The following is a 13,981-nucleotide window of genomic DNA, read 5'->3' on the forward strand; positions in this document are numbered from 1 at the left end:
CCCACACACCTTAAAGGTCCAGCAGGCTTTGTATTCATCAGTGTGTGTGTGTGTGTGTGTGTGTGTGTGTGTGTGTGTGTGCGTGCGCATGTGAGTGTTTCACAGAGCCTTAATCACGATAAGGCCAAACACTGTCATTAGCTGTTTTTACTATTCTTAAGCACTAAACATACACACGCTGTAATGACATATCGCAAGTTGCTCTATTCATAGAAGTTGTTATTACACTCTTGTCCGAATATGAATGAGCCAATCAACTGCTCCGTTTGATCCCTGACTTAATAAACACGCTCAAACAATTTAGTATCGCTCTTGCATACATTTGGGACAAGAGACAGATGGTCAAGCTTCAAAAACACTGGATCCTACATTTCCCATAATGCATCTCGTTAGACCCCCAGTGCCTCCTAAATACAGACTTCTTTCAAACCCCTCACCTTCAGTATGAAGTGTAGGATTTCTCTTAAAATGTTGGTCATATATAAAATTGATGGTTATGAGTGGTGAGCGTTAGTGAGAAATAAGTCAAGCTGCAGATCAGGAGAATGACGCTCGTGTTTGACTTGCTTAAAGGCAAAAATCTACAAAGAGATATTCTTATAAAATCAGTACATCATCAATTATCATACAAGCTTTCCAAGAATTTTTCATCAACCGGCCTCGCCGTCTTCTTCCTCAGTGGTTTCCTGCGATTCCCAATACAACTTTGAACAACCCCACGAGAAATACGGCCGTACTCGTTGCTTTGGGTTATACGAGTAGGCGGGGAGAGCGAAAGCAACGGAGCCAGCGAGCGGGATGTTTCCAGTCGAGAAAAAAGTATTTTACTCAAAATGCAAAGTCTGTTTTGGCTGCGCTGCATTCTGGTCTTGAGCCGACAGTAGGCGTAGAAAAATTGGTATCACTGCCTCCGTCGCGATGGACTTCTCCCTGTGAGACTGCTGGATGTCAGTGAGTCTGGAGAGAAGCTCTTTGATTCTGAGGGGACTGACACCAAAACCTGATGTCACAGTGTTTCAGGGTGGATTTCACTTTTAACTAAAACCTTCTCCTTCACTGAGATGTGTGTTTTACATCTTCTAAGGCCTTATGGAGCTCGGCACCTTGAAGACTATTTTCTCTGCCTCTGCACCAGCGATTTTTAGATCGCCAGCTCTCTCTGTGACCCTGTGACCTCCTCTTACCCAGGCTAATAGATTGGACGAGAGCTCAATCCCAGCGCTTACAGGCAGCTCCACTCACCTTTCCTCCCCTGCCCCCCACCCACCACACACACACACACACACACGCACGCACACACACACACACACACACACACACAGAATCCAAGGAACAGCATCAGTGTGAGCATGCACACATTAAAGTGCTCATCAAGTGTTTTTATTTAATCTGAAATCTTATCCACATCTGAAATCGCACAGCCGATGTAAATGGCAGGCATTCACACAGTCTGACTTTGTGTCACACTCATTTTTTTCTCACAAGCAAAACCCTTTGAGGGGAGCAGACAAGTATGTGTGTATGCGGCAATGTGAGCTGGACCAACATTGCCACCTGGTGGAGCGTTTGCCGTTGTGGAAAAGAACTGAACCATCTCTTGACACAGGACTTCACTCATAGCAATTACATCTCTTTAACTGCAAAGAAAACACAACAAGGTTTGAAAATACTAATCAGCACGTTGGATTTAATTTGCCACAGACGACAGCTGCAGTGAAATTTCCAGACAAAGACACGTCAGGACTTCCACAGGATTCATTACCATCACAAACTTCTTGGCAATATACTCTGAGATTAGATTGTCTGCTGTTACAACCTCAGGAGGATCTGGTGATTTAACAATTGGGATTTTTGCTGTCGAATATAATGCAAATCACTTTTACATTTTATTTAATTTATCCTCAGCAAAGAAATTAAGAGATTTCACTTACTGAGATTTGTGCTGTATTAGGCCTGACACTTAATTATTCAATTTCTGTGCACTGATGTGAGGGGTTGCTGAGCAGAAAACTGCAAAATTTGTGTTGTCCATGAGACAAATAATCTGGTTTCAAGCATCTTCAACTTAAATTTCTTACAATTCTACCCTTACATGAAGCTAAACAGGTTTAAATCCAAGTCTTTTTGACTTGTTTTGACTGGTTTGAGGTTCTATAGTGGCTAGATTCTTAAGCTAGTTTCAAGAAAATGTATTAAGTCATTTTTTCTGAACCTATTTGTAGATTTCTTTGCTTGAAATTAGAAAATTTAACTAGTTCATAAAATGCTTTGCAGTGCATGACTCTCGAGTTCCTCTTGAGGTTTTATCAGAAGACAATCTAATCTCCAAAGAAGTTAGTGATGATAATGAATCCTTTAGGTCATAACAGTGTCATTCCTGACGCGTCTTCTGTCTTATGGATTTAGTCATCCATGACAATTGAAATCCACCTTGTTGGTTAGCATGTTCAAACCTTGTTTTTTGCAGTTAAAGGGATCTAATTGCTATTAGTCAAGTCAATACCTGTGCAAAGACACTGTTCAGTTGTCTTGATGCTAGCTCACACCTGCCATAAAGGAAATGATGATTCACAACACAGAACCGGTTTGAGCACACAGCGAGCTAGAAGAGAGAAATTGAAAGAGTGAGAAATAGTAAATAAGAGGCAGACAGGAGGCAAAACGAGAAGCACTCACCCACTGTCATGGACTCTGGCAGACCAGATGTTGGCAGCACACTGGAGAGTGGAGCAGAGTGCGTCGGTGGACTGGACTCCATACTGAAACAGAGAGGAATCAGGAATTTTCACAATTCATTTTGATAAAGAAAGCTGAGGCTGCAGCACGAAAGCCTGACTAGACATGCCAGTTTTAAGTCCTATGACTAAAACCGATGAATAATTTCCCCTAAATTGCACATAATTCACTCAGCAACATGTCATTCCCGCAGGAAACGATAGCTTACTTGAACGTTAGCAGCGATGTGCTGCTCTCACAGTTTCCCACCGGTCCTGTTGACTGAGCAGGAAATGCAGCCGCGTCCTCCACAGAGCTCACTGAAGCAAAATGAAAGTAAAAGTGAAGGTGACTAACAGAGAAAGTCCCGAAATTTCACCTGACCCACAACCGTTCCCCCACTGAAGCCAAAAGCAGCAGTAAAAACAGTCAAACAAACGCAACAGTGCACCCTTAGAGCACTGAGCTGCCACAGTACAACTTCAAACTCAGTAAGTAATAACTCTTTATGTAAATGTCAACTGGGGATCAGTGCAGAGGCTAAAGGCAGTCAAGAAATATTATACCGATCTGGGAACAGAGTACATCAGGAAGTGTTTTTAATATGCCTCTATCTTCCTTGTAGCTGCAGGATGCTGAAAGTCTGCAACATTTGTTTTAGTGTTTCTTGGACTACAGTACCTGGCTGGGGGTCTGCAGGGTTCAGAGGAATGAGGATGTCTGAGCTGCTGTGGTCGGTCATCACCTGTAGAGGGCTCCACGTGGATACACTGGACAGGCTGCCTACCACCACCCTAAAACAAGACAATTTTAAACCTCGGTCTGGTTTGGTTGTGGCTTTTCCCAGAGCAATAAGTACATTTCAGTCTCGCTCTGCCACATAGGTCATCTGTGAACATTTTTGATTAAAACCTCAACTGCACAACACATCCTATGGTCTATTCCAGGGACAGTCCAACACTTTGGGGCACCTTCTCAGACAAAATCGAGACAACTGCGCCTCCCATAATGCTATGGGGGATGTGACAAGGAAGTATAATGTTGCCATGGATTTAGTGAGTTATGCTGTGGGCTACAACCTGAGTGAACCCTGTCTGTGTCTGTTTACATTTTGGTATATTGGCACCATTAAAAGTTTGCCAAATTAGCTATCAGCAGTTCATGTTAGAAGTGTAATCATGAATGTACAGACAAGTATCACTGGATTACTTTGATACTGAAGAAAACTTAAAAAAAACGTGACGAGTCTGAGGCATGTACGCACTATCACGCAGTATCTCAGGATTTTTCTTTATTGATCTATAAACTAATATACTGTATTTTGGAACTGTATATTGGAAAATGAACCCATCATTAATGGTCCATCTTCCACCATCCACTTTTTCATAATGTTTGTTGACTTTCTGCTTCCGCAGGCTGTGTATGCATTTGTTTTCTAAAAACACTTTCATTCTGCCCCCCCCACCATTTGGATCCACACAGCCCATATTTTAACAACTCAACAAATAAAACAGGGTGAAACTAAAATATGCACTCTTTTTAATTATAACTCTAATTTTTTATGATCTCCTTTTTAATTTCACATGCACTTAATTAGCAACCTCCAAGGGTATCATGCCCCGAGCCCACATTCATTGGTGTCAGTATAATTTGAAAAATGTGAAATGTTTCTCTTTATACTTTTATAACTGATAATTTAACTGAAGTCATGTGACTCACTGATCAGAGCTGATCCTCTCCTCCTCCTGGGTTTGTGCTCTGGGTTTGTACATCTCCTCCTCTTCCTCCTCCTCCTCGTTGTCTATGCTCTTACTGTCAGGCAGAGGAGGTGTAGTACTGGGTGGAGTACGAGAGGGATGGGGCGACCCCACCCAGCTGACTATGCCTGGCTCAGCCAGGCCGTTCTGAGCCGGCGACTCGGAGAAGGCCGGCTCCAAAGGGTCTATCCCCTCCTCCACACTGCTCTGAGCGGGAGCAGTGTGGCTCTTCCTCATGACGCCCATCTTCTGGGAGTCCTCCTCCCCCTCCTCCTCGTCCTCTGCCCCTCCGTCCAGATCGTCATCAAAGGAAATGATGTTGGTGATTTTCTTCTTCCTCCGCCGCTCTTTCCTCAGCCCTGAGTCTGGGTGGGAAAAGATGAAAAAGAAGTGAACAAAAACCTCAATCTCAACCTTGACTAAAGTGAATGAATTCAGTACATTTCACCTGTCTAGACTAGTTCCCTCCAAATGTTCATACAGCAAAGTTTAGTACTGGTGACATCAGCATCTTAAGTTTATTTCAATTAGGCCTTTAAAAGTGCATTTCTAATGGACTATCTGTGGTTCAACCCTCTTCCTTTTCAGAGCCAAAAAGCCAGACTGTGCATTACTGGTAGAGTCTTCTACCAATGAATAATGTGAATGGGTCTTCCCACCTCGAGGAGCTGGCACACCAGCTTACAATTTCATTTGCATTCATTCCAGTGGAAAGTTTTAACACCGCACAGTTAAAATTTAAAAGCTTGTTCATCCCTCTGAGCAGAATATACGGAGAGAAAGCGGTGTGAGTTTTCCCCGGTGGGATGGACTGGGGCAGACAGCTAAATGAGGTCAAACAAGGAGGCAGACATTCTGGAAGTTTATTCATTTCATGGGGGATTTCAACACTGCTGCAGCACTCTGCTGCAGATGCCTTGTGTTGCGTCCACTAGACTTGTCCCACCAGTGCAATTCATTATGCATGCTCAAACTCCACCATGTTGTTTTGCTGTTCGTGCTGGTTCTGTGATGCTTCTGTGACATAAACACTTTTTCTAAGAGTAAATATATGATGTGCTGCAAAACTTAAATACAGAATGTGTCCACCCTCTGCCAGATTTATTTCAAGTTAGAGCCAGAGGACCATGATGTATGATTCACGGCATTCCAGGGGCGGACAGAATGACAGAAACAGTATGAGCAAAAAGGAACGCTGGACTCCACGCTGGAAACAAAACAGCCAATTTTGTATTTCTTGCATGGCTCTTGTGTTGTATTGTGAATTATTTTGTCCAGCCCCGTCTATTGCAGCAAAACAAACAAGTCATATCAAATACTGCTGTTTCCTACCGGCAGAGGTGCTGCGTGGCACGACGGGTAGTGGATCTGAGGCTCCGTCCGCTCTGGGAGTGAAGCCGGGCACCACAGCCGTGGCGGTGCTGATCTCTCGCAGCAGGCTGCTGACCCCTTGAGTCGACTCTTTCCACAGGCTGCCGATGCCCTGCGTGGACTCCTTGAGGAGGTGGGACACCGAGGAGCCCCCTCCTCGCGTCACCCCGCCATTCAGGTCAGTGTTGTCGATATTGATGGCAAACAGGATGGAGTTCAAACCTGTAGAACGCAGCAGAAAGAGAGAGGAAACATTAAATATATCACAGATCAGTCTAGTTAAATCACATGAAGCTTTTGAACTTCTGCAAAGTGCTTTGTAAGCTTTTCTGGGCACAAACAGCGAGAGAGGGCAGCCTAAGATGAACTCAGCATATCTGCCTGTGTTTGAAAAGAGAGGAAACACTCTGGCATAAGATCAGTGGTACATATTCTTAATATTTTAGAGTTTGTGCTCATCAATAGTTCAACAGTAAGAGCACAGACATTAACACTAATTCCCACTAAAATCCAGTCATGCTAAACAAGTAAAGTGCAAAGTCAGTTAAATAACTGCTTTTACAGCAGCTCCGTTTGTGTGAAGCATGTTTAAATTTCAATGAGATGCGAGGCTGCGAGGCTCATCACACACCAGAAAATAAAATTTTTGAATGGATAAAAAATTAAGACTTTTAGATTTTTACCACTTTGAGGGCAAAAAATATAGCCTGACATGAGGGCCATAAATCAAAAGGACTCAGACTGTCAGGCTCAGCTCTACGTTGTCAAGACTTGGTTCAACATTAATCACTTTTAGCTGCGCTTTAAGCTTACTGCTATCATTAGCATACTAACATGTTCACTGGTGTACACTTCCCTTGGAGTGGCATTTCAAAATACAATAATGTTGACCATGCCGTTGCTTGGCTAAGATTTAGCCACAGCACTAGCATGGCTACACATCTGACAAGCCTAACGTCCCTACTTCAGTCGTGTACGTGTGTGGTATGTTTACCCTGCAATTACCTGACATTAAAACACAAACTCACCTGCAGCCATGGTGGGGAGCATACTTGCTCTCTCTTCATCAAGAATAAAAGCCCAGTCTTCATAATAAGTTCTAGAGAACAGAGAGGAAATACCAGTAAATACCAGCTGCACAGAGCTGTACTGTAGAGGTCAACAGATTCTGGAGTGTCAGCATAACTTCTGAAAAGAGCATGCATGCAAGTTCCCACTGATACAAAAACATAAAAACATCGTGTCATATGAAAATGTAAATATCTTTATTACTGAGTTCACTGAACTACGGTCAAATAGGTTATGGTGCTTTCATCAAGAAGAAATCATACATAACCAAACACACACACACACACACACACACACACACACACACACACACACTGTACTAACCCCAGGCGCGGGTGGTCAGCCAGCAGTGTGTGCAGGTAGCGCTCCAGCGAGTGCTCATTGAGGGCGCAGCGCAGCCAGGCACGGCCCCGGCCCAGCTCTGAGGAGATCTGACGCAGCGAGTAGAACCGCTGGAGCTCGTGGCGGTTCAGATGCTCCTTCACATAGAACCAGAAAGTCAACTCTGGTGGGGGGATAAAAGGAGAAAAGAGCAGGAGAGACAATGGAGGGACAAATAAGGAGATAATCAGTTCTATCTCATTTGTGAAAAACAACTGTTCTTGAGTTACACAACAGGTTCAAAAGGTCAGTGAAGCAGTGGCAAAAACACTTCTGGTGTCCTGAGAGTCAGCACATCTTCAGTCTTTCCTCAACAAATACCCACGCCTCCTTTCACACAGCTCCATCCTGACTTCCTACCTGTCACCTCACCGTATTCTGCACTCACCTCTGAACCCACACAACTGTAGTTTTTTCTACAACACAGGGAAAAAATGATAAATGACAATGCAAGTTTTCTGAGGTGTGGTAATTAATAGGAATGAGTGTTACAGTATGGTACTCTTTTGCATATGATTAGCATATATCCTCAGAACAATGTGTTAAAAATGTTGGCTGCTATTTCTGGCTTTGTCAGAGGGCTTGGCTTCATTAGAAATCCACGACTTCTGCCACAATCCTTCTAACTGACTGTAAAATACAGGAAAACGTCAGATATGCTAATGGTTATGACGTGGTAGCCATTACAGAAGTCATGCATTTCCTCTTCCATCTGGAATTAATAGTTCTTAAATATGACACAGTAGAAACTATTTAGTATAATGTGAAACTAATGTCTTAACCAGCTGAATGGAGATTCCACTTCTGCAGTTGTCAGAGGGAGAAGTGTGGAGTAGCTCAAATATTTTGATTAGAAATTATGATTGGATTAAAAAAATTATCCACATATTGAGTCAACTGTAACACCTGAACACCACAAGTTGCGAGTGTGTGAAAAACAATTGGCAAATGAGCAGAGAAGCAATGACAAACAAACAGCTAGCTAAAAGTAACATGAGTGGATGAATGGCTGCAACTGATAGTAATGGATCATTAATTAACATAAAAAGCTACAAGTAATATAGTTAGCAAAAAGTAATGGATAAACAGTACTTAGCTTAAGGCTACTGATAAACAGTCAAATTAGCTAGAAGTAATGTGTAGGTTTAATAGTTGAAATACTTACCTAATGGATGATGATTGACAAAGCTAATACTAATGGATTACCAGTTGAAATAGTTAGCTTAAAGTAATGGATAAATGGTTACGACAGTTAGCTAAAAGTAATGGATAAATGGTTAAGATAGTTAGCTAAAGTAATGGATAAATTGTAAAGATAGCTAAAAGTAATGGATAAATTGTTAAGATAGTTAGCTAAAAGTAATGGATAAATGGCTACGACAGTTAGCTAAAAGTAATGGATAAATGGTTACGATAGTTAGCTAAAGAAATGCATAAATTGTAAAGATAGTTAGCTAAAAGTAATAGATAAATTGTAAAGATAGTTAGCTTAAAGTAATGGATAAATGGCTACGACAGTTAGCTAAAAGTAATGGATAAATTGTTAATTTAGTTAGCTAAAAGTAATGGATAAATTGTTAAGATAGTTAGCTAAAAGTAATGCATAAATGGTTAAGATAGTTAGCTAAAGTAATGTATAGGTTTAACACTTGAAATACTTACCAAATAGATCAATTATTTAAAAAGCTAATACTAACGGATTAACAGTTGGAATTGTTAGTGTAAAGTAATGGATAAATGGTTAAGATAGTTATAGATACATATTAGTTATATTACACTGAATTAAATATTCAAATCCAAGTTGTTTTTTCTTATGGCTGAACCATTACCTCAACTGGAACTATCCCAGATGTCCTCTGCATGTTTGTACCAGCTATCATAAGATTTCCCAGTAGTTCAGCATGCCATAGGCTGCTTGGGATGTTTGGGATCTTGACTGGAATTTAAAATAAACATCTGTGGGTTTGAACAATGCTTGAGCACACAACATGCATTTATAATGACAGCACATCTCATGTACCTGTTAGGAGTGCAAAGCCCCAGCAGGTATGCTGCCCACCACAGACAGAACGGAGGTTTAAAGACAGACAGGTGATCACAGCGGAGAGTGAAACAGGGAAGAACTGTAGGCCCTATCTGAGGTCTAACCACCTGGTCTCACAGCCAGGTTTTGTGTGTGTGTGTGTGTGTGTGTGTGTGTGTGTGGGTGTGAGCATGTGGTTATCCTGCAGGCCGGAGCCTCCCACTCCCCCCCCCCCCCCCCCACGACTTCCAAAATAACCAGCCAAGCTACCGTGTAGCGAGCTTAGCATTCTCAGGTCTCCTTCTTCCAAAGGTACAGGCTGGAGGCTAAAGTTAAGTTGCTGCCTTGACTAACAGACCACGCAGCCAGTTACAAGTATCGTACCTGCTTCAGTCTTGCTGCTGAAGCCTGCAGCCTGCTTGAGAGCGGCAGCGGTGAGAGCCAGGCCTCGGCTCTTCCTCAGGCCATGCTGCAGCACCGCTTCAAACTGGGCACATAGACAGATCACCCTGCAGAGACAAAGACAAGTCACTGTTGGGACAGAAAGGGGACTTATCATTCACTGGTCAATGTGAACAGTACATGCACAGTTTTTTATGCCACTAGAAATTATGGGTGCACTTTAAACTACCATTATGCATATTTATGATGTCAGTTTGCAAAACCACCACTAAATTATAAAGAGTCCACATTACGTTCATGTTTCAAAATATGAATCTATGCATCATACAACAATTCAAAATGCCACTAAGAGATCCTTTATCAGCAAGGTAGAAATGGTAATTAATGTTCAAAAACTGAAGCTACAACCTCAACATGAGATCAGAGCAGCACAGGATATGAGATTTTGATCAAATATTCCCCTCTGACAGCACTAAGCTCTGATGAAACAAGGTTGGTACATAATTGTTCGTACATACCCAGTTTTTCCTTTCTATGAACATCATTAACATCATAAAATTTAGCGCTCTCATTGCTTAGGCCTGATGGAAAATATTGTAAAGCTCTCTCCCCTTCACTTTCAAATGATTTTTGTAGTGAAGAAATTCTTCCTCCAGCTGGGCATGTTGCCCGATCGCTGTGCAGAAGAGGCTGAAGGTAAGATAAGCACATACCAGAGCCTAAAAAGCACCACAGCATCAAGTGACAGTGAACTACGCACGCAAACAACCTCTTGGGTGCTAAATAAACACAGATTCAACAGAAGAATGTCTCGGTAACAGGCAGCTTCTCTTACCTGCTGTCTGAGTCTGTGGCAATCTCCTTTCTTCCTCCAAAGCGGATTTGGCACTGGAAAGATATGAAGGGAATGATAGTAACTGCCTATGACATACTTGTACTCGCTAGGTTCAAGCACACAATGAGCACATTTTCAACATTTCAAGGGCCAAAATAGCTGGAGTAGCAACCGGACAGTCTTTTTCTGATGAACAGTACTGATGGTGCACTGTATTTGATATTTGAATATGAGGATCCCAGCAGCCTATTGTTTGGTAGCTGGAAAGGAGTCCTGATTACGACCAAATAAAGTGGATTAAAGACAAAACCACTGTCAAAAATAAATGCAGGGTAGTGAATCTGTTTACACTCACATAACTCAAAGCCTCAACTCAGCATCGTCACCTGAATAAATGGCCCATGACGGTTCCTTGCTGAATACTGTGTTAGAGGTCTGCAGAGACACGAGAGCTTCTATAAGGAAACTCTGTTCCTTGAAACCACAAACCAGTCCAGACAAGCCCTGATACTGTACATGAAGGTCCCACTTTCTCTTTGTATGGGAAAGGACATCACATCAAACCACACCTGCCAACGCTATGTCTCCATCCTCAACGGCAAAGACAAAAAATCTAATATGATATGACTCTTTAATAACACTCAAATTCTCCTCTTTATTTTTGCCATATATCTACCCAACATATTTGAGCTTAATTCAATAGAAGATCAACCTGTCAAAGTTGTAAATGATGTTCAGTTTTACTTCCTCTAGTGTGTTTTGGTAGATAAAGGAACTAAAAGGGATTCAGACGCCACACAGACAATGTTAAATCACTTTCGTGTTCCATTGAAAGGCATTATTGCAGTACAGTACACACTTTTAAGGTGAAGTGATTTATTGAGCATGCACACGCAGCCTTAGAATTTGGAAAAGAAGTGAACGTTTGGGGGCGTTTGAAGCTCTAGCCGATTTTTGAAAATAAAGTCTGGAACTGCGTCGTCTCCCACATGAAGAACGTAGAGATACCAGGTGACCCACCTGCTTGACAGCATCCAGCAGCCTCTCCAGGAGGTGCTGCCTCTTGGTATCACTCTGCTGAGTGCCTGCAGACAAACAGAGGAAATCAGCCACATTCAGTTCGATGACAGATTAAGAAAAATGACTGTAATGCAGACTCCATTTCCCAGTACTGCTTCTTCCTCTATTAATTATGCATGTCCAAGAGGAGAGGAAGGAAATTAACTGCTGAAGAAAAAAGAAGAAGAGGAACACAAGTTTCAGATTGTTTATAATGGATCATTTAAATTATTACAGCATGAATAACCCCCACCTATATTACACCCCAGCAAATAAATAAAATAGAATGAAATAAAACAAACTCTTTCAGTGTGTGCTGTAAGCGCATTTAATGCAGTGTTTATTAATGTGCGCTGTCCCTGTTAAATAAACCAATAAATAAATTCATTTGGCTGCTTTAATATTAGTAATCCTGCAATAAACCTGGAGGCACTTTCAAAATGTTTGTTATAATGTTTGTATAGTACCCTTCTATAATGAGTTTCTTACACAGTTACAACTAGAGCTGAAAGGATTGGTAGATTAATCAATTAAACGATGGACAGAAAATGAATCTGCAACAATTTTAATAATGTAGTTTAAGGTATTTTTTAAGCTTAACCCCAACTATTTGTCTAGCTTTTCCCAATGTGAAGATTTGCAGCTTTTTTCTGTTTTATCTTTTTGGACTGTGGGTCAGATAAAACAAGACACTTGAAGACATCACTTTAGGCTCTGAAGAAACAGTGGTGTTTTTGTTTTTTTCAAAGCACAGGTAGGTTAAACATTAACCAGGTGTTTCCCACTTCTACCTCAGTCCTCTACAGGCTGAACAAGCTCTGGGTCACGTGCTTTGCTAAAGGGCACCTCAACAGCTGCAGAGGGACGGAGGCTGGAGCTGTCACTTTCCACCACCGACATGTTTACGTGGGATTCAGACCAGCAACTTGTCTGAACCACACTTCTTTAACCTCAGGGATACCAACAGCCTCAAGAAGATAGCTTCTCATGTTAACTTGCCAGGCTGTCACAGTCAACCTGAACAGCATGTGCTTCTGTGGCAGTGCAGTTGGTCATGCATTAGACAAGATTCACATAGAGCTTTCACACATGTAACAGTTTAGAGCCTTAGAAAGTGCGTTTGAATAGTGCTGAATAGCTTATATTTTCTCTGAAGCAAAACATGGGCATCTATATTAATTCACTCAGGTTTGACAGACCGGAAAGGCCATTAGCTGGATATTAACAATAGGGAAGTAGCTGCAGAGTCACTTCAACAAGTCAGCAGAAATCCCTGACTTACAGGAGGGACACCGAAGCTCCTGACAAGTTTCTGACTCTGCTCTTGCATGCATGATTTGACATTTTATGCTTTAACAAAAGGCAATGGAGCAACAAACACTCACCGTTCATTCTGACAGCCAAACTCCGTCAGCAGTAGCATCCGAGCTAAACAGTTCACCACCGATGTGATTCATCCCTTTCTGTAGCTTTTAAGGGCAGAGGCTAGCTGTGCACCGGGCCCATGCTGCCCCTGTGGCCGAGCTGGACCCACCCAACCGCGGCGTGAGGACTGATGCTCACACGGTGAACAGAGAGGCCTGCCGGGGAGCCGCTGGGGCTGTGAGTCTACCACAGGCTGACATGTAAAGTCTTGCACAAAGCCCAGTGAGCGGCTGAACACCGGTCGGAGTGTAATTTCAGAGCCGTGAGATCACCTGTCTAAATGTGCGGTGGCGCTTTGAGAGAAATGAAGTGTTTTCAGTTTGGAGCCTGTGGCTCTGCCAAACAGGGAAACGGAGTACTGACTGAGCAGTGTCAAGGTCACATGACAAAACACACAGCTGTCATATGACAGGCCAGCCCTGGCGGGAGTTGTAGTCTTTTATAAAAGCGTTGTGAAACTACAAAAGTAAGTGGTGGATAAGATAAAAACCCATTTAACCCTTAAATTATTATATTAAATTATTTTGTGGAGTTTGTACAGGGTGAACACTGACGTTTGAACCCTTTCTTTAAGTCTAAAGAAAAATAAAATGTGAAAATGCATTAAGATTATGTAAAAAGATAGTTATGTACTGTATAAAGCCCAGCTTTTTCTTTGTACACAAGCACACACACATCAATTCTTAAACCATTTTTAATAATGATTTTTTTTTAAATGCCAAATTATGCAAACCAAATATATTTTCCATTTGTTTTACTTTTGAATTGTTTTGTTCTTGGTTCTTCGTAGGTTACTGCTGCTTGGAAATAATGCCTACATAAATGCCTGTATACTGTTGTTAATGAAATGTTGAAGGTTCTTGTTGAAGTTCAAATAAAATATTCACTTACAAGATTTAATTGAATGGAAAACAGAATATTGAATGACAACTTGAGAATATGGAA

The 13,981-nt window shown here is 41.8% G+C and overlaps 1 protein-coding gene across 1 annotated transcript in view; it reads right to left on the minus strand.

The window, feature by feature from the left end:
- The window catches only part of snx29 (sorting nexin 29), a 116,061-nt gene extending 103,550 nt beyond the window's left edge, over positions 1 to 12,511 (minus strand). Inside the window, exons 1-11 of the mRNA XM_070927497.1 lie at positions 12,439 to 12,511; positions 11,573 to 11,637; positions 10,553 to 10,605; positions 9,700 to 9,824; positions 7,236 to 7,416; positions 6,872 to 6,942; positions 5,805 to 6,065; positions 4,435 to 4,837; positions 3,397 to 3,509; positions 2,945 to 3,035; positions 2,677 to 2,759 (exon numbers count right to left, since the gene is read on the minus strand). Of these exons, the coding sequence (XP_070783598.1) occupies positions 2,677 to 2,759; positions 2,945 to 3,035; positions 3,397 to 3,509; positions 4,435 to 4,837; positions 5,805 to 6,065; positions 6,872 to 6,942; positions 7,236 to 7,416; positions 9,700 to 9,824; positions 10,553 to 10,605; positions 11,573 to 11,637; positions 12,439 to 12,511 (1,519 nt within the window). The remainder of the gene's footprint in view (positions 1 to 2,676; positions 2,760 to 2,944; positions 3,036 to 3,396; positions 3,510 to 4,434; positions 4,838 to 5,804; positions 6,066 to 6,871; positions 6,943 to 7,235; positions 7,417 to 9,699; positions 9,825 to 10,552; positions 10,606 to 11,572; positions 11,638 to 12,438) is intronic.
- Positions 12,512 to 13,981: the final 1,470 nt, after the last annotated feature.

This window comes from Enoplosus armatus, chromosome 20 (genome assembly GCF_043641665.1).
Source record: "Enoplosus armatus isolate fEnoArm2 chromosome 20, fEnoArm2.hap1, whole genome shotgun sequence".
Taxonomy (NCBI): domain Eukaryota; kingdom Metazoa; phylum Chordata; class Actinopteri; order Centrarchiformes; family Enoplosidae; genus Enoplosus; species Enoplosus armatus.